The sequence below is a fragment of the Dipodomys spectabilis genome, unplaced genomic scaffold, assembly GCF_019054845.1.
Source record: "Dipodomys spectabilis isolate Male_0828 unplaced genomic scaffold, ASM1905484v1 ptg000107l, whole genome shotgun sequence".
In the NCBI taxonomy this organism is placed as follows: Eukaryota; Metazoa; Chordata; class Mammalia; order Rodentia; family Heteromyidae; genus Dipodomys; species Dipodomys spectabilis.
The window spans coordinates 5,705,108-5,725,917 of record NW_024870784.1 but is presented as its reverse complement, the minus strand read 5'-3'; the positions used below and the strand labels follow the sequence as shown (position 1 = coordinate 5,725,917).

Below are 20,810 nucleotides of genomic sequence, written 5' to 3'. Positions count from 1 at the left end.
TGGGCTGAGGAGCCTGCCCTGGGCATCTGGCAGGTCACACAGCCAACAAAAACCGGCATGTCTGGGGCTGTGTTTGGAAACCCTTCCTTTCATTCACCTATTATTATTATATCAGATTCACCCCTTCCCATCTAAACCGCCTTCCAGAAAGGATAATTCAGTGCTAAACAATCAATACTTTTATTGAGCCTCTACTCATTATTGCTGGGTCCATGTAAAAATTCAGGGTTTGTCAGCGAAGACCACGGAGATAGAGCGCACAAAGCTTACATCCCAGTCTACTGGAGCATAAACAAGAAACAAAATAGCAAAATGGCTAAGTTGTCATACATAAATCTTACAGGCTTTGTTCAAAATTGTTGAGTGCAATTAGAAACATAGAAGGCCATGGACTCGGGGTGGGTGAGCTGAGCAACAAGGAATTCACATGTGACCAAAAGGACTAGGAAAGGAGTGAGCCAGGGGAATGGCAGGATAGGGAATTCCTGGCTGAGGTGCCAGCCAGTGCAAAGGCCCTGTGGTAGATGTTCAAGAAAAAGCATGGTGACTGCTGCGGCTAGAACAGCAAGGCCCTGTGAAGGATGTCGCTGCAGACAGGGCTTTGATGAGGATGGGAAGTGTGGGAAGCTCAGCGTGGAGGCGGGAAATGCCCAGCTCATCTTTCTCTGTGTTACTGTTACACCAAGGTACCTGAGTCAGGGAAATTTACAAAGGAAAGAACTGGGTTCAGGTTCTGGGAATTCCAAGAGCCTGATGCGTGGTGCGGTGTAGCCCAGGGTGGAAGGTCAAAGGTCAGAGTGGAGAGAGTCAGACTCACTTATTTTTTGGGTTCGTCGTGGGGCTTGAACTCTGGGCCTGGGCGCTGTCCCTCAGCTCTTCAGCTCAAGGCGAGAGCTCTACCACTCCAGCCACAGCACCACTTCCTGTTTTCTCGTGATTAACTGGAGATAAGAGTGTCAAGGACTTTCCTGTCCAGGCTGGCTTTGAACCAGGATCCTCAGATCTCAGCCTCCTGAGTAGCTAGGATGACAGGCGTGAGCCACTGGGGCCCAGCTCAGACTGGCTTTTATAGCAACCCACTCTAGCGTTAACTCCTGCTGTGATACCATTAGAGAACAGAGCTCCACCACCTCCCGACCTCTCACACCCCACCTCCCAGCACCCCTGCACTGCCATCTGGGGGGGGGGCACCCTCAGCTCCGGCTGTGAGGGCAGGGCGTGGGGGAAGGGTCGGAACCGCAGCTGGCTGTGTGCTGGGCAAAGCCGGCGGGTGGGGCGGCGGGCGGGGCCACGGGGAAGGTGGGCCAGGAGATCAGATGACCTAGGCCTCCGGTTCAAAGCCAAGGCGCTGGCCGGGGGCTCCAGCTTTCCTCCCCCTCCATCTGGAGAGGCAGGCACTGAGCAGGGGCTCAGAGGGGGTTCAGGAAGTGCGTCTGGAGCAGCCCCCCCAGCCGCTTGCGCCGGGCGGGGGGAGGAAGAGGGAGGGACCTGGGTGTGACTCTGTGGCTTGCATCCTGCTTCTGCTACATTCCCACGGAGTCACCTCAGGTTGTTTGTTCTTCCTCCTGTCCCGTCTTGCTGTTAACTGTAAACCACAGGTGTCGGCATGCACGCATGCACACACGCACGCTCGCACACATGCACACCTATGGAGCCACCGGGAACGTGTCACTGAGGTAGAACGCAGAGAGCCCTGCCAGGGCTGGGCCGGTGGTGTTTGGTCACAAAATGGCCTGTTGCAGATGGCTGGGAGCAAAGCTCCCGGGACCTAGCCAGTGTCACTGCCAGCACGCCCCTCAACTGGGGACCCACACCGCACCCCACAGGAGATTGTGCTGTGCAGCCTTGGGCCAGCCCCCGGGCCTCTCTGGGTTCCACATCCATCCTACCCCAGAGAAGACCGGACTGTGCCGACAGCAGGTTCCTTCCAGTCCTGGATCACAGAAACACGTTCCCCTAAAGAACACAACACTGCTTGTCTGGAGAAATACTATGGCAGGCACGGTGCCCTGCAGGGAGAGGTGGGGGAAAATGGCCTCATCTGTCCCCAAGGCCAAGGGCTGGGGGCCGGGGCTACACTCGCCCCCCCCCCCCCCCCAACGCAGCCGGACAGCCGAGCCCAGGCCCAGACCTCCGGCCAGACAGATGTCATCCATGACGCATCGGGGCGGCCAGCTGCTGGACTGAGCTGGGCAGGGCTGTTCTGAGCTCAGGGGTTCCAGAACCCACTTCTTCCAGCTGAGCCCTCTGAGTATGGTGCTGTGTGTGCGTGGCCACGCACTGGCGTGCACGCGCGCACACGGGAAGAGCCGTGCAGAGCGGACACCGGGCCTCCTCCACAGCTGAGCGCTGTCCCCACAGCGGTTCCTGAGTTCACGCGAGAGCTGGGCCCACGCCACTGTCCCTCTCAGCCCGGAGACGGGAGAGAGAGGGGAGAGCCGTGCTTCGGGGTTCCGGGCGGACAGGCCTCTGCGTCTCACGCAGACACTGCGGCCAGGCACCAGCCCTGGCCAAGGAGCCTCTAGTCTTCACCCAGCCCCGCAAAAGAGGTTCGTGCAGACATCTGGGGGAGAAAATGACAGGTGAGACGCAAAACCACAGCGCTGGGCTGTTTCTTGGCCGCGTCACAAATCAGTGCTGCTGAGCTGCCTCGGGCTGGAGCCAGAGACACAAGGAGACCGAGGTCGGGCCGCCATCCACGCTGTGTCCTGAGTCCTGAGCCCAGACCAGGCCTGCAACCGTGCTGCATCACTGGGTCCCGACCGAGGCCAGGCCCGCGTCCGTGCTGTGTGTTCTGGGATCCTGAGCAGCTGGACACGAGTGCACCACACTGTGCCCTGCTGCGCTTGGCGCTGACCTTACACACCGGAAGTGCCCCACGGAGGAGGTCTGCAGCTAGTCCCTGCTGATCAAAGACAAGTCACCAGCCAGACCAGGTCCCCTGAGATGCAGACTGCTGTCCCGGGCGGGGGGGCGGGGGCGAAGGGGAACAGCCAGAGGAGGGAAGGGGCCTCCTCTGGTTTGCGCAGAGGACAGCAGAGGAAGTCTGGGGGCACAGCAGGCTCCCTCAGGCCGCCGTCTGACAGTCCTCCTCCCGGGCGCCCTCCAGGGCCTGCCAGTAGGCCAGCAGCTCCTGGGGCGTGACGAAGTGGCAGGCCACGATGGTGCGGAAGCGGCAGGCGGAGAAGCGCAGCCCCTCGGGGAAGAAGGTCTGCCGGGAGTGCAGCTCCTGCGGCCGAATCTTCAGCTTGGCCAGGCACAGCCCCACGAAGACGTCCTCCAGCTTGATGAAGGGCACGCTCTCCGAGACGTTGTACACCTGGCTGGCCACGTCGCTGGACAGCACGTAGCCGGTGCCCGAGCAGAAGGGCGGGTATTTGTCCCAGGGGTACTCGTACTTGCTCACAAACCACTTATTGAACCTCTTCCTGATGGGGAACTCGTTCAGCTTCAAGTAGCCAGTGAAGAACCCGGTGGTCCTGTTCTTCTTCAGCAGCAACTCGGTCAGATAGTGGACGTTGACGAACATGTCCGAGTCCGTTTTCATCACAAAGTCGGCCTGCGGGCAGAAGTGGTGGACCCACTCCATGCCCATCAGCGTCTTCAAGGTCAAGTTGAAGTAGACGTCCTTGAAGTCCTTCTGGATGACATCCCCGTACTGCTGGCTCTCCCGGGCCACCGCAGCCATCTGCTCCGGGCTGGCCGTAGCCCCCAGGAGGAAGAAGGCCCTCACCTGCCTCCCCCTCACCGTCATCTCCCTCCCCCACGTCTTCCGGATGGCCATGCGCGCGGCCACCTGCCGGTGTGAGGAGGTGACCAGCAGGACCAGGAACGGGGGATTGCGGCTGCAGTCGATGGCTGGCAGCTGAAGGAACTTCCCGTGTTTCTTCTTGAAGATGAACGGCTCCTCTGGAAATGGAGTCATGCTGAAATACACACAGAGCACGCCCACCACCAAAAGGCACGCGTACACCATCCTCAACTTCAGAAAAGCCATCTGAAAGAAGACATGCAGGCGGTTAGACCAAGAGGGCGGGAGACTGGGGGCAAACTCCAGGGTGGCGGGAGGGCGAAGTCCTGAATCGCCACCCCTCTGCCCACCGGAGGCGAGGAACAAACTGTCACTCGGAACCTCCAAAACAGGTGCCATTCCAATAAAACCAAGCTGGAGGCACGGCTCAGGTGGGAGAGAGCTGCCTTGCAAGAGTAAAGCCTTGAGTTCAGACATCAGTACGGCCAAGAAATGGACAGCTGTACATATATACATACATATACAGATGCTAGAGAGCCGGACGATAGATAATAGAGAGAGAGATGGTTGGTAGATGATAGATAAATAAATGATAGATAGATAGGCAGACAGATAGATCTGGACGGATGATAGCGAGTGCCCGGCTCACTCCTGTAATACTACCTACTCAGGGCTGAGATCTGAGAATCTCCGTTTGAAACCAGCCTGCACAGATGGGAGTCCCAGATTCCTTGTTCATAAGTACCTGGGACCAAATCTTTCAACAGGTCCTCTATCTCTGTCCTTTAATAAAAAGTGGTCAGATAGCCGGCAGGACTAGAGGCCATTCTTGGTAGGATAAAACAGAAGAAGTCTTTGCAGTCTTCCATGATCTAATTAAGCACTGCCAAAAGAAGCAAGTCCAGTTCTCTGATTCACACAGCAGTCTGGAGGTTGCAAAGGCTGATGTGATGTGTCTAGGTGACCTTTCAAATCTCCTCCGCTGTATGTTCTTCTTCTGTCCACCACTTGCTACTATCCCCAGCAAGTAAAGGATGTTAGTGTTCTAGCAATAAGGAAGCCGATTGATTACTCACGTTCAGCTGGAGAGGAGACACGTGGTTTGGCTGCTCAGCCTCGGGCTAGTTCCAGGAGGAAAAGTGCTTGGAAGAGCCGCTGGCATCTGAGAACCCGAGCTGCGTTCTGTTACATTCCGGCCTGGGTCTGTTCATGGAGGAACGGTCGCTCTGTCTCTCAGGCATCACTGGAGGAATGAAAAGGGATTCAAGTCACCCGAGCCTCACTGTGAGCAGCACGACGCTGCCACCTCCCCATGTGTCCCTCAGCAAGCCCTGGAGCCTGACTCCCGGCATTTCCCTCTCAATAGCGCAGGGAGCACGAGGAGACGAGGCCCGGCACCTGACTAGTCTGTCCGCAACAAGTGCGGTGTGCAAACATCTACGAATCTTTGGCAGGTGAAATCGGTCCCTGAGGGCTTCCTAAGGAGGCAAGAGAAACCCTCAGCACACTTCCAGCTCCATTTCTTGCCCTGCTAATTTACCTACATCACAGACCGTGTGGCCAATGCCTCAAGAACTTAACACAGGTTCAGGCAGGCGCCCATGGTCCATGCCTGAAGTTGCAGTGGCCAAATACACCCCCAAAGCTACCGGGGGCTGCAGTCCTGGAGCCCGTGCATGTTTGCACTGGAGCTCATTCATGTTTGCGCTGGAGCTCATTCATGTTTGTGCTGGAGCTCATGCATGTTTGTGCTGGAGCTCATGCATGTTTGTGCTGGAGCTCATGCGTGTTTGCGCTGGAGCTCGTGCATGTTTGCGCTAGAGCTCATGCGTGTTTGCGCTGGAGCTCATGCGTGTTTGCGCTGGAGCTCGTGCGTGTTTGCGCTGGAGCTCGTGCGTGTTTGCGCTGGAGCTCGTGCGTGTTTGCGCTGGAGCTCATGAATGCGCTGGAGCTCATGCGTGTTTGCGCTGGAGCTCATGTGTGTTTGCGCTGGAGCTCGTGCGTGTTTGTGCTAGAGCTCGTGCGTGTTTGCGCTAGATCTCGTGCAAGTTTGTGCTGGAGCTCGTGCGTGTTTGCGCTGGAGATCGTGCGTGTTTGCGCTGGAGCTCGTGTGTGTTTGCGCAAGAGCTGGTGCGTGTTTGTGCTGGAGCTCGTGCATGTTTGTGCTGGAGCTCGTGCGTGTTTGCGCTGGAGCTCATGAATGTTTGCGCTGGAGCTCGTGCATGTTTTTTGCACTAGAGCTTGTGCACGTTTGCGCTGGAGCTCATGCGTGTTTGCGCTAGAGCTCGTGCGAGTTTGTGCTGGAGCTCGTGTGTGTTTGCACTGGAGCTCATGCGTGTTTGCGCTGGAGCTCATGAATGTGCTGGAGCTCATGCATGTTTGCGCTGGAGCTCTGCGTGTTTGTGCTGGAGCTCGTGCGTGTTTGCGCTGCAGCTCATGTGTTTGCGCTGGAGCTCATGAATTTTTGTGCTGGAGCTCATGCGTGTTTGTGCTGGAGCTCGTGCATGTTTGTTTGCGCTGGAGCTCGTGCGTGTTTGCGCTGGAGCTCGTGCGTGTTTGTTTGCGCTGGAGCTCGTGCGTGTTTGCGCTGCAGCTCATGAGTGTTTGTGCTGGAGCTCATGAATGTTTGCGCTGGAGCTCATGCGTGTTTGCGCTGGAGCTCGTGCGTGTTTGCACTGGAGCTCGTGCGTGTTTGCGCTAGAGCTCGTGCGAGTTTGTGCTGGAGCTCGTGCGTGTTTGTGCTGGAGCTCATGTGTGTTTGTGCTGGAGCTCATGAATGTTTGCGCTGGAGCTTGTGCATTTTTTTGCACTGGAGCTCGTGTATGTTTTTTGCACTGGAGCTTGTGCACGTTTGTGCTAGAGCTCATGCGTGTTTGCGCTGGAGTTCGTGCATGTTTGTGCTGGAGCTCATGCACGTTTGTTTGCACTGGAGCTCTTGCATGTTTGCGCCAGTACCTTGCACCAAATGGAGGGGAATTTGACAAAGCACCTAGTAAGGGAGGAGGCAGAGCCCAGGACAGTGTGTTTCTGGAGAGATCACTGTGTACCCCAGGCCCGTGGCCCCAGGCTGGCCAGCAAGCAGGAGCCCTTAGCACAAAGTGACCCCACTCACCCAACATGAACCACCCCCCGGAGCCCCTTTGGCTCCAGAAGTCCCAGCTCTAAACATCCAGTGGCCAGCCAGTCAGAAAGAGGAATCTAGAAGTGGCCTGTGCCTTCCAGGCTCTGCTCTGTGGCCCAGGAGCCACACAGACCTGGATACCAAGGGTCAGAACTGGAGAGACTCGATGATACCCGAAGCGCCTGCGCCCCTCGCACCCCAGCTCCTCCGCGTGGCCCACGCTGCCTCCTCTGGTGACAGACCAGGCGGCATGTTAGGACACCACGCATAGGGTGAATCAACAGGAAACAAGTAAAACACATGAAGCGGGAGCCATCGGGGCTGGGAGAGCTTACCTGAAACGCATCTGAAATCGGCCTGCCATGTAACTCCCTGACAAGTAAGTATAGGCAAAGTCCTAGATGCTTCGCCTGGCCCAGGCGGGAAGACTTAGCCTGAAGACTGACCCAGGGTTACAGACCACAGAGACAGAAGGATCACAAGCCCATGTTCCCAAGGACGAGACTCTGAAGGGGCGTCTGGAAGTTACACTGGAGATGGCTGAGGGAAGGGGAAGATCGTCAGACCTAAATGGAAAGAGATCCGGGGTGAAGTCACACCATGAAGCCAAGAGACCCTCAGGGCCACTGTGGTGACCAGAGGGAGAGGACTGAGGAGCGCCGGAGCCCTGGGCCAGCCACGCGGGGGGGGGGGGGGACACGGGTGGTAGAATGGGTAGAGCGGGGGTGTGGGGACACGGGTGGTAGAATGGGTAGAGGGGGGGACACGGGTGGTAGAATGGGTAGAGCGGGGGTGTGGGGACACGGGTGGTAGAATGGGTAGAGCGGGGGGGGATGGGGACACGGGTGGTAGAATGGGTAGAGTGGGTAGTGGGGGGAGAGGCGTGGGGGGCCGGTGTGCTGCGTGCCGGGCAATCCAGCGTCCATCCCGCTCACCCTCACGATCCCGCTGGCCACGTGAGGACAGGACAGTGGCGGCAGAACACGGCACAGATGACACAGAGCAGAGAAGCCGGAGACCCCCCTCCCCACGGGAAACAGACAGGGAGCAAAATCTGGAAAAAGTGACACGGACAAGATGCACCGCACCTGTGAACAAAGCTTCCTGGCGACCAGCCCCTACCCGCCCCAGGAGCACAGCCTTGGGAGGCCTGGCCTCGACCTTCTCCTGACGAAGACCAAGGCAGCCAAGCCTCAGGGACACTTAGCTCCACTGATTTCTATCTCTTTAAAAGGACCTTCCTCCACGAGACACCCTGAAACATGAACCCAGCCTGGCACACGCAGAGGAAAAGAACCTCCAAGAACAAGCTGAGTCAGGCATCACCTGTGACCTTCCAACCAACCACCCCCGAGGGTGGGGGGGGGGGGAGCAAGATCCCAGGCCAGCCACTGCCGAGTTGGCAGCTCCAAGCTGCTACCCGGTGTCCAGCTAGCTGCCCGCCACCCAGCAGGGGGAACGAGTGTCAGACACATGCAGAGCAGACTGCACAGCTCCGTCAGTGTGGTGGCTAATTTTATGTCAACTTGACTTGGCTATGGGGTGCCCAGATGTTTGGTCGAACATTGTTTCTGGCTGTGTTTGTGAAGCATTTGGGGAGAGAATAGCATTTGACTTGGAGCTCTCCCAAGGAAAGCGGACCTCCTATCAAGCAAGCTCAAGGGCCCAAGTTCTCATGCCAGTAAGAGAAACAAAGATGGTGTCCCAGGGGGAAGAAAGTAGACAGAGAGCTCAGGAAGCAGAAGGAAACGGACCATGCCCTGTACCTTAGTGTGCGCCATGACGGTTCTTCTAAGCTGGCAGGAGACCTGGACAGACCAGCTGAACACTTGCCTACCTTATAACAGAAGCCAGGGTCCCTTTCACAAGAGGGATAAGCTCATGTGTGTTTTAATTAAGAAAGGTGGCACAGAGACCAAGAGATCCATGGAGCCAAACTGACAGCTGCACCCAGGATGCTCCCCGCCAACACGTCCCAGTAATACACAGTGGAGACTGACCTCTCACAGTGTCCCAGGTCCACCAGGCCCAGTCGGGGTAAAGGAAGGGCAAACTACACTCGAAAATCGATACCACACAGACAGTTTAGCAAAAGGTAGAAGATAGCATGACTTTCTGGGAAAGAAACTGTCTAATCTTCAACTAGGTGAAAGATATCAACAAACCAGTCTGGCCAGCCTGCCCCTCATATCAGGGGCCGCCACCAAGGGGCTTACCCTCCCCCACACCAGAGGCTACCACCCACAGGCTTACCCCCCCACACCGGTGGCCATCAGCCAGGGTGGCCATAAAACCCACGCCAGCCCTCCTACAAACCACCGCCCAGAGGAGGGTCTTGCGCCCTGACCTGTCTCAGGCCAAACACACCTTTCTCAGACAGACTACTCAGGAGAGGGTCTTGCCTGTTGCAAACACACCAATCATGAGCCCTGGCCAGGCTGCCATCCTGAGGCCACTGGCCTGAGAAGGGACAGCCTGCTTCAAACATATCAATCTGACAGACCGCCTGAAGGGAAGAGAAAGGGAGACAGGGAGGAGGGAGAAGGAAGAAGGAGGACACGAAGCCAGGACCAGGGAGACGGGGAGGAGGGGGAAGGAAGAAGGAGGACAGGAAGCCAGGGCCACGCTGTGGGACAACTGGTTTTGGGGTCCACTGTTAACTCTCCTAAGCTCCTTTCACTTCCTCTTAACTCTTTCCAACTATGCTCATCCTTCCTTGTTTTATTTCTGTACTACCTGAGAATAAGAACCCAGAACCCACTACACTCTTGTGCATCGTATGTTTTTATTTTTTAACTGTCATTAAAAAATAACAAAAACCAGGAGCCGGGCACACCGGTAACTCACGCCTATAATCCTAGCTATTTAGGAGGCTGAGACCCAAGGATGGAGGTTCAAAGCCAGCCTGGCAGGAAAGCCCATGAGACTCTTATCTCCAATTAACTACCAGAAAACCAGAAGTGGAGCTGAGAGACAGCGCCCAGGCCCAGAGTTCAAGCCCCACCACTGACAAAAAAAAAAAAAACACCATGAAAGGAAAAGCTGTTAAGTGGGAGCTCAGAAGACACCCTCCAGAAAGTGAGGCGTCCACTAGAATACAGCCACCAAGCTACATCCACACACCTGACAGGGGCTGCCGTCCAGCACATGTCAGGAACATCCACAAGTCATCAAAATCTGAATGAACCTGGGGGCGGGGGGGGGGGGGGGGGCGAGGAGGTCCACACTGGGTGAAGCCAGCCAGGCTCAGAGACAAAGGACACATTTTCTTGCATATGTGGGAAACTGACCTAAAATGAAGACACATAAAAAACATCCAGGGCCATATGCACGTATACCGACTAGGGCACAGTACACACAGGGTGGACTCACATGGTGTAACCCCTTTGAACAACTAACAGACAGTCTAAGGAAATGAACACACGGAAGTGGGACACGTCTGAGGCGGCAGGGTGGGGGATGAGGGGAAGGGGCGGGAAAGGGAGCCAGGACTCACGGATGCACGCCATGATAATATTTAATGCACCCATGAGAACACGGAACTAGGAAACTTGAGGGGAAAGGCAGGGACAAGACGGATGGGAGAGAACGATGGGAAACGCGACACGGATAGGCTGTGTCACCCATGGAAACAGACACACTGAGGTGCAAGCGCTTTGTACAATGATTTCAAGACAATAAGCAAAAGAAAGGAGGGAATGAAGAGAAAAGGATCAAAATGCCTAAAATTTAAAGCATGGATTATGCATAGGTATTTCCCTCTCTCTCTCTCTCTCTCTCTCTCTCTCTCTCTCTCTCTCTCTCTCTCACACACACACACACACACACACACACACACACACACACACACACACACACACACATGTCCAAAACTCTAAACACCCAAGAAAGGTCAACGTGACTCATCATCAGATAAAACCGTTATGAGCCACCACTGCCCCCAGGACTAAAACCAAACGGGTGGCAACACTGAGGGGTGCCAAGTTTAACAGTGCTTAGCACCCCTGTAATTCACGCGTCAGAAATGACCAGAATTGATTCTGGGTGTCAGGCCCCAAACAGGAGAAAGAAACCACATAGTAACTCAAAACAAAGTAAATTTTGACACAGAGCATTATTTGCTATGATGCTGGATTGGAGTAGCGAGAGATTAACAGTATGAAGTTAGGAACATTCTAAAGGGGGCTGGGAAGGTGGCTTAGGAGTAGAGTGCTTGTCATGCATGCATGAAACCCTGGGTTCAATTCCTCAGTACCACATAAACATAAAAATCTGGAAGTGGTGCTGTGGCTCAAGTGGTAGAGTGCTAGCCTTGAGCACAGAAAGGCTCAGGGACAGTAGGCCCTGAGTTCAAGCCCCAGGACTGACAAAAAGAAAGAAAGAAAAGAAAAGGTTGTAAGAATAAGCACACAGGACTGAGAGTGAACTCCAAGGGAGAGTTCAGAGGCCCCCAGGGGAAGACGTAGACTTAGCTAGAAGGGTAGAGACACACGCACACACATACACACACACACACACACACACACCAATGACAGAAGTCCCATGTCAGCTACATCAGTGGAGCAAGCTTGAAATGCACCCTTTGGAACGTGCCAGAAATGGGGGGAGGGAGGGGGTCAGGAGCTCTTCTCTGCTAAGAAGTCTCGCAGAGCTGTCCCAGGGGAGGCTGCTTCCTGCTACCCTGCCCTGGGAGCCTGACCTGCCCATGAACCAGAAAGGAAAGAATCTCACATAGGACATCTCCAGCTGCCTGTCGGACAAGCTTTCAGGGTTGGATTACAGAGGGCAAAGATTCAAAGGTCCAGCTCTATATTCATGGTCATTGAAAGAGGTTGAGAGATGATAAACTGATCAACAACATAACCATTGTCAAGAAGTTTCCAGCAACGACAGGATAGATAAAAGCTTCACAGGCATAAACAAAATTACAAATGACTGATAACACTACAAAGTAACCCAACAGGTATCATGCCCAATAAAGAGAGCCGGGCATGACTAGAACACAGGGAGACTGCATGTATACGAAGCAGAACCAGACAAAACTTACCAATGTAAGCAGTTATTTCTGGGGAGATAATCAACTGGGCAGGCGAACAAAAAAGCTGGGTATATTCTATTGTTGGAATGGTGGTGGTCTATCTAGACATATGAATAATTTCCAACCCCTTTAAATCTAAAGAGGAATCTCTAAGCAGGTGACACGTTCTATAGAATTTGCCATATTTATTTTACCAAAAGTCTGACTTTTTTTTTTTTTTTAACTATTGTTGGTGGTTGGTCGTGGGGCCTGGGCACTGTCTCTCAACTCTTCAGCTCAAGGTGAGTGCTCTACCACTTGAGCCACAGCGCCACTTCCGGTTTTCTGGTGGTTTATTGGAGATAAGAGTCTTACAGATGTTCTTGCCCGGGCTGGCTTTGAACCATGATCCTCAGATCTCAGCCTCCTGAGTAGCTGGGATTACAGGCATGAGCCACCAGTGCCCAGCTTTTATTTTATTTTTTTAATTTTATTTGTCAGTCATGGGTCTTGAACTCTGGGCCTGGGCACTGTTGCTCAGCGCCACTTCTGGTTTTCTGGTGGAATGTTACTCATCCATCGGCAAGAATCATACGATGTCATTTGCAGGGAAATGGATGGACCCTGTAAAAATTATGTTAAGTGAAGTGTGTCAGGCTCAGAGAGACAAGCGGCACATGTTTTCTCTCATGTGTAGAAATTTGGTCTGAATTATAAACATATATAAAACATATGAATGTACACACGAACGTACTGACAAAAGCCAGTAGACACAGGGGGAGATTTTAGTGGTGTAATTCCTTCAAGAGACTTACAGTTTAACAAAGTGAGTACCAGGAAGCAGAAACGTGATATGATGATGGGAAATCCCGATGAGGAGAGGCCGACGAGGGAGAGAGACGTGAATAACCACAATGACCGGCGCATGGAAAATGCAACCAGGTAAACTGAGGGGATGAGTGGGGTGGGGAGAGATGGAGGAGAATGATAGAAGGGGTAGCGTGGATCAAGATGTGCTTCACTCACAAACATCTCTTTGTACAAGGACTTACAGATCATTTTTAATTACATTAATAACAGTTTTAAATTATACATCTAGAAAACAAAACCAAGGATGGAGATCATTCTGGAAACCCAGGTCTGCCCAGGTCAATTTCTCGTGAGCTGCACTGGTCTCTATCTGCAGCTTTTGACCGTGCAGAGTGAGGCAGGCTTCGCAGACCGGGCTTGAAGATTGCTATGTGCCAGTGTGTCAGTGCTCTGGGCACCGCAGGCCAGCTCACAGTGTCTGGCCGGCCCGTTCCGGTGGGCTCCCTCCCCTGGGTCTCTGCCCTCAAGCCACACATATTCCCTTCCAGTGTCCTGAGCTGACTCTTGCCCCCATATCCTACCCACTGCTGGGCCGACTGATGCCAGCCTCCCCTCAGATGCCAGGTCTTCAGCAAAGCTCTCCTGACAATGCCCGGCAGCGCCCTTCGGATTGTTCCGTGCAGACTTCTCGTGGGGGTTGTGTCTCATCCCTGCTTGTTCCACCGCCTTCAAAGATGCTTGTGTTGGGCGTGTGAAATAGCTAAAAGCCGAACACTCGGCTCCTCCCTCCTGTCTCCCTCCCTACCCCACCCCTCTCTCTTTCACACACACACATTTGCATCTGTGTTCTTTGATCTGAGCCAATTCCTGTTATGGTCAGTCATGTTTCAACCACTACATTGGGCTCCAGGAAGAACAAGATTTACCAGGAAGCATCTTGTGCCAAAAGGCAAATCTCATCTCCTTGATTAGGCAGAAGCTACAGCCGGCCTGCCAGGCCTCAGGAGAGCGTGGCTGAGCGGCTACCGCAGGCCATGCCTGAGACTTGAAGCTGCTCACACCGTCCTCATCCTCCGCCCCAGTGCTCCCATTTAACCTGTAGCCATTATCTGCACCTCTGAAGACAGCCAGAGATAAACTGAAGCGCTGTCTTCCCATGGCTGCCACAGAACAAATCTCCTTTCTCTGCCTTTCACCATGTCTTTTTATTTGGTATGGGGTGGGGGTTGGAGGAGAGTTGCAAGACCGCACATGGGACCCTGGAGGCTGGTCCTAGGCTCTAAAACCCTGGCCTCTACCTCCCCCACAAGCCCACTCCGCCCTCAAGGGCATCATGGAGTTAGCAGCAGGAAGGAGGGTGCAGTCCCATTTCTAGCCACTGGACTGGAAAATGCTGCTGGCCTGAAGTTCCTATGCGGAATGACAGAATTACTCATGAAGAACACACCTGCAACTCTCTCTCCTGCTAGCTAAGTCCAGCAGCCTAAAGAAAGGCAGGAGGGAGTATGAAGCCAGGGCCTTGCTCATACTAGGCTTAGGGATCGGGTTAGAGTTAGGGATGGTTTGGGTTAGGAATTGGTTTTAGGTTAGGGATTGGGTTTGGGTTAGGAATTGAGTTAGGGATGGGGTTAGGCTTAGGGTCAGGGAGCGGGTTACAGTTAGGGATTGGGTTAGGAATTGGGTTAGGGTAAGGAATTGGTTTTGGGTTAGGGATTGGGTTTGGGTTAGGAATTGTTAGGGACTGGGTGAGGGTGAGGGTCTGGTTTGTGAACAACTAGGATTTCCTTGGGATTCTCTCCTATGCAGCCCAGTGTGGGGCTCTGGGAATGAGTTTCTCTGGACCCACTCTTCTATTCACAGCCTTCTTACCTACCCAGAAGAATAAAGAGATTTGTCTTCCAAGCCAGCTCTCCCCCTCGCTTCTCTCCGCACCAGCCCAATCCTCACGTTAGTCACCTTGATCTAAAAGTAGAAAGGCCTTCCCTGGCACCTTGTCCCCAGCAAGAACGATGAAGTCACTTCTGACACTCGGTTGATTGCTTCAAGCCATGGCTGGCCACAGAATTCACCCATGGTGAATAGCCCTTCCTCTTCTGAAACATCCTGAAAGGTCTCATCTGTCCCCTCACAGACAACCGCAGACTGCTACAACTAGAAAGCCATGGTGCGTGGGTTCCCAGGGGGCAGAGGTATGAATGAGCAGCTTTTTCATTTGTCTGGTATGTTTTGACAAAAGCCGAGCCTAAGGTCTGCAAGCCACAGGCGGGAAGAGGCAGGAGAGACCACTGGGCCAGTCCACAGCCACACGGAGGTGTCCCAGAACCGACAGTAAAAGAAGAGTCTGGGTATGGGGAAAGGGGCAAAGGCAAAAGCACCTCTGTGCTGCCTTCCTGCAGTGCATGTCTACAAAATGACAGGATGTGGCTGACTAGGTGAGGAGACTGTATACAGCAGTGCTGCTGTATACAGCCGGTGCTCATGTAGACGTCACCTGGCCCTTCTTCCTCCCTTGCGCGGATCTGGTAGGATGGCACTCAGCCTCTGGGGAGGGCTGGGTGATGCACACCCTCTTTTCCCCGGTGCCCTGGCAATGACCTTGGGTGGGAGGGGCTTATCTGCAGCGATGACAGGGGTTCCTCTGGCTCCCGTTGTGTGCTAATGATCTTGGGGAAACTGAGATAAATCTACTGGTCAGACATGAACCAGGAATGCACTTTGAACTGTTTTTCTAATAACTGAACTCGCACAAACACAGGTGACTTCTGCCACTTGAGATCCAGACCACTTTGCCTGGTTTGAAGGAGATTCTATGTGTAGACTCTGGACTTACTGAGTTCAATATAAATGTCTCAGGCTCAAGTCAGTCCAGAGGGTGAAAGCCACCCAGGTCCAGGATTTGAATTGCCAAGAGGCTCCATCTCAGACTTGCAAGGCTACAATCTAGTTTCATTTCCAGATAGGAGTAGTCAAGAGTAAAACCCTGCAGAGCCGAAGACCATGATCAAGGAAAAGGAAGCCTGGAGCACACAGAGCCAACCACACCAACCAACCCTGGCCGACAGAGCCACCGGAACATGAGAAGTGAGAGAGAGGACTTCTCCTACCCTCTGTCAGGTGTGGGAGGGTCACGTGACCAGCACTCCTTCCCATTCCACAGAAACACACACTTTTCTTTTTCACCTTCCTCTTTTTCCAATCCATCCTCCACGTCACAGGGTAGCAATTAAATATAGGGTGTTTTTTTTTCAAGTTCTTCATCATGATCCATTATTTACTGCATCATAAAGTCAATCTACTAAGACTAGTGAAGAAGATAAGATTGCCTTGTAGGACAGTAGGGATTAAAGAAAGCAAATGTATTTGAACAAAATTTGTCAAATAGGAGGAACTCACAGATGTTAACAGCTATTAACTTACACTGATACTGTTGCACATTGTGCACCTTGGTTCTAGAATTCAAAGCTTCATTCTCTTCAGAAAAAAAAAAAAAGAAAAAGAAATTCTACCATCATCAAGAAGAAACCCTAGCCACTGAAAAGCTCCTCCGTCATCATCAAGAACGAAAGCGTTGGAGATAGTCAGGACTATCTCCTCTGCATGGGCTTTCTCTTGATTCTGGAATTCTTTCTTTTGATGTGCAGACACTGCTTCGTTTGATAGCATCCCGTTCACCTGTTCTTGCTCTTAGCTGCTCGACTACTGGAATCCTATTCAGAAAATAATTACCCGGGCCTATACCTTTCAGAGATTTCCTTACAATTCCCTGTGGTAGTTTTAAGATATTAGTTATTTCATTAATACATTTGATCCACTGGGAGTTGCTTTTTGCACAGGGAGACACAGGTATCTGGTGTTTTAGTCTTCTGCATGCAGATAGCTGCTCTCCCAGGAACTACTGAAGACAGTAGTTCCTCCAGTGTATTGGTTCCAGATACTTGAAGCTGTACTGTTTTATTTTTTAGTCTTCCAATCTGTTCCACTGGTCTTCATATCTTCCTTTGTCTTAGAACCAAGCTGATTTTGTTACTATGACTCTTTAGTATAATTTGAAGGCCAATATTGTGACACTTGCAGCACTGCTTTTTTGCCCAAAATTTCTTTTGCTATTCGGGACCCTTTAGGCATCCATGTGACTTTTCTATCTCTACAAAAAATGACACTGGGATCTTAAGGGATATTACATTAAACTGCTTTCAATAGCACATCCACATTCACAAAATTACTCCTGCTGATTGCTACTCGTTGGAAAAAGGAATGATATTCAACATGTACAACAAGCTCAAAAAAAATAAAACAGCAAAAGAACAAATAGTTCAATTAATAGACAGCAAATGAGTTAAACAGCCAGTTCTCAGAAGAAAAAATATAAATGGCTAAAAAGGACATGAAGAAATGTCTGACATCCTTAGTCATAAAGGAAATGCAAATCAAAACCACACCAAAATTCCATCTCACCCCAGTAAAAATGGCAATCATCAAGAAAACAATGAATGCTGGTGAGGATGTGGGGTTCTTAGGAACCCTCATACACTGTTGTTGGGAATGTAAGCAACCACTATGGAAATCAGTATGGAAGCTTCTCAAAAACAAATAAAAATAGACCTCCCTTATGACCAACTCCCCACCCCTTTGTTGGGCACATAGCCACAGGAGAGTAAACATACAAGAAACGCAACTGCAGGCCCAGGTTGACTGTAGTATTGTCTACCACAGACAAATGTAGATTCAGTCAATAACCAATGAATGGAGTAAAAACATTGGATATACAATAGAATATCAGAGATGAGTTTGAGCACAACAAGCCAAAGTCAAAAAGCCAAATTCTGTCCATTCTTACTCATTAATATAGACCGAAAAAGATGATGCTGATGCCTTTTAAAAAAAAAAAAAAAGCATTTTGAACAAACCAGAACAAAGAATAATGTAGGTAGCCAATCTTCAGTTTACAGTCACATAAAGATTTTGACATTATCAAGAAAAGAAAATCACCATGGCCTACAATGGATGGAGCCAGCCCTCCATCCCCTCCCCTCCCCTCCCCAAGATGAACCCGGACAGCCAATCCCCTGATCCCACAGCCACAGCATTCCGTCTGAGGAGAGAAAGGCACGACAGTCATTTCTCAATAACAAGTCTTTGGGGTCAGGAAAAAAAAAAATGAACCAAGAAGCAATAGGATAATGTATCTACCTTGCCATATAGCTCCAAGGGGCTGAAAACCCTGAGGCTGGCAGAGCGGGCAGGAAGTAGTAAGAAATGCACAAATATTTGTTGAGTAAGTTATTGAAATGAATAATCTGGACAGTTTGTAGGCACGAAACAAAGGACGTGCTCTTCCCCACATCCTAGCTCCACCCCTGCCTGCCCCTCCCTTCCCTCTGCAGGGGTGTGGTGATCCTGCCTTCCTCCCTGCCACTGTGGGTGTTTGCAAGCCATTCTAGCAGAAAATAGGTATTCCCCTCACAACTTTTTGTTCACCCTCCTGAAGAGCCCGCTGAAGAACAGCAGTCCCCTGAAAATTGCCTCATTCCCTCGATGAGTCCCGGAGCCGCTCAGATCCTGTCTCTGCCCCACCGTGGATCTGAGAAAATGACTTTGTCAAACATCAGCGTAGCCTGCTTGAGTGAAGAAAGAATGAACTCATCGGCAGACCTGCTCTATCACCTTCTCCCAAAGCCCTCCCACCCGCCCTTCTCCGCCATGCCCGACAGCCCCGGATCCATCAGAACTGTCCAACACCACCAGTCCAGCTGCGTCACCCACGTCACCCTGGCGCTGACACCTGTCCTCCTCCACTGTGCCACCACATGGTGTTTCAGCCCTTGCTGAAGGCCCGCGGGGGACCTCCTCATCACCCCCTCAGTCCAGTGCAAACTCTCCCCTGCTTTTCTAATGAGCAGACCGCACCAACATCCCCTTGGTGGTACCAGCACAGTTCCTTATTACACCATGCTCTAGTTCTCTTCTTCTATATTGCAAATGGCATGGGCACAGGAAATATTTTATCACGTATATATATATATACATAAATCTCAACACCCCAGTACATTTCACATAATAAATGCTCAATAAATGTTTACTGAGTGACTTCATGAATATTGACTGCTAGGGGTGAAGATACATTCCTCTAAAAGTCAGACAACCTGAGTTTATCTGGACATAGGATCTTTGCTGAAGTAGTTCTCACTGGAGTAGAGTGGGCATCTACTCTAACATGTCCAGTGTCCTTTTAATTCGAAAGTACTTGGGCACTGACATCCACAGAACGTGACAGGGCAGACCACAAGAGACAGTGGCTTGGGCTGGGAAGGTGGCTCAGTGGTAGAGCGCTTGCCTTGCATGCCTGAGGCCCTGGGTTCCATTCCTCAGCACCACATAAGCAAAAAGAAAAAAGCCGGAAGTGGCGCTGTGGCTCAAGTGGTAGAGCGCCAGCCTTGAGCTGAAGAGCTGAGGGACAGCGCCCAGGCCCAGAGTTCAGGCCCCATGACTGGACCCAAAAAGAGAGAGAGAGAGAGAGGGTAGCTCTCCTATAACCTAAGGAACGCCAGACACCAGCAGCAGCAGCAGGAAGAGAAGCCACCGGCTGGGCTCTTCTGGTGCCACCGTGTGTCTGGGCACCCACAGGCCCCTCTGTGGACATCCTCAGATCCAAACAGAACAGCCACCTAGGGTGGAACATCATATCCCCTTGTATGGAACCACGCTGCCTCCAAGAAGATTTTGAAAGAAAGATATGAATGAGTGAGATGCTGCTCACGTAGTTTCCCCACCAGATCTTCACTGGTGCCTGGGCACATCCTCCACACTGCCACTGTCACCAAAGAGAAGGTGGGTGGTCGAGTCAGCCCTGAAGACAGTGTGGGACCTTGTCCCTCCCCATCCTTCAGTTTTCTGCCTCGTCTTACCTCTGGGGCCCGCCTTCTGTCTTCTGCTCAGGTCTAAGCAAAGATACCTTGGCAGGAAAATTACACCAACTATCTTCCCTGACGCCAGATGAGCTTTTCCAACTCGGTGACCAGGAAATGAAGGGAAATTCAACCGCCGTCACTGACCAAGAGCAAGCATTTCCTTGTCTGTCATTGAAATCATAAGCCCAGCACAGATGCCAGGATGCGCTGGGGGAAACTAGGAGGGGAAGAGGAAGAGGAAGGAGAGACAGAGGGTGAGGGTGCTTTCGCTCAGGTACAGACTGTGAGGGGCAGCGCGTGAGGCCCTGGGAAGCGGAGCCTGGCTAGGATGTCAACCATGGTATTGGCAGAGCTCAGACTCAGCCGTGCACACAAGGTCCCCTCCCGCATCTGGGTTTTCCGTGGAACTTCTTTCCAGCTTTGCTTACCTTCACTCCGCTCCAAGTCTGGCTACAAAGACATGGCTCTCACCGAAGATAACTTTGGCAGGAAAACCAGAGATTTTAATGTGAAATGATTCTCAGCTAACACATGACACTTCTGAAAGGCTTGTTAAAGCTGTTAAACATTGATAGACTTGCTAGAGAGTGTCTCTTAATTTTTCACAGGTTATCAAGCTTTGCGAGAAGCTTGTTTCCAAACAGGCTGGGAGTGTTTCACCATAAAAACCCAAACTAGCAATTGGCACTAAGAACTTTATTGAAAATGTATATTCCATTTGAATTAGACAAATCAATGGGGGGTACGAAATTTAAGTCTATACTGTAATAAATGACTTCTTGGCACTATTTTAACATTCTAGTTATTTTCTTTTTCTTTTTTTTTTTTTTGTCTTTTCTTTTTTGGTACTGGGGATCGAACCCAGGACGTTGCACTTGCTAGGCAAGCGCTTTGCCACTGAGCTACATCCCAGCCCTTATTTTCATTTTAAACCAATATTGCTATTACATGAATAGATACAAGAAAAATAGGCTATCACCGTAGTCCCAAAGCAACGCAGGTAGAAATTAACACCAGGTGTCATAAAGATAGAATCCCAACCACTTAGAAAGATAATTGACTATGGGTTCAAAGGAAAAAGGGAATGCACAATAACAGATTATTTATGAGATATAACAATAATAATAACTATAGTCTCACAATCAAATTGTCCAGAGCATTGCTTGGAATCTAAACTGGATAGAACCTTACCTGTGCCAGGCC

General features: G+C 51.7%; 1 protein-coding gene across 5 annotated transcripts in view; it reads right to left on the bottom strand.

The window, feature by feature from the left end:
- Positions 1–982: 982 nt before the first annotated feature.
- B3galt5 (beta-1,3-galactosyltransferase 5) overlaps positions 983–20,810 on the bottom strand; it is a 28,118-nt gene continuing 8,290 nt past the window's right edge. Inside the window, exons 1-5 of one of the 5 annotated variants that reach the window (XM_042687360.1) lie at positions 20,036–20,205; positions 19,605–19,824; positions 7,208–7,438; positions 4,828–4,994; positions 983–3,997 (exon numbers count right to left, since the gene is read on the bottom strand). In XM_042687360.1, the coding sequence (XP_042543294.1) occupies positions 3,068–3,997 (930 nt within the window). In that variant the 5' untranslated portion in view covers positions 4,828–4,994; positions 7,208–7,438; positions 19,605–19,824; positions 20,036–20,205 and the 3' untranslated portion in view covers positions 983–3,067. Of the gene's footprint in view, positions 3,998–4,827; positions 4,995–7,207; positions 7,439–19,604; positions 19,825–20,035; positions 20,206–20,810 lie in introns of those variants that run through there. The other 4 variants (XM_042687359.1, XM_042687361.1, XM_042687362.1 and 1 more) reach the window with 4 other exon arrangements.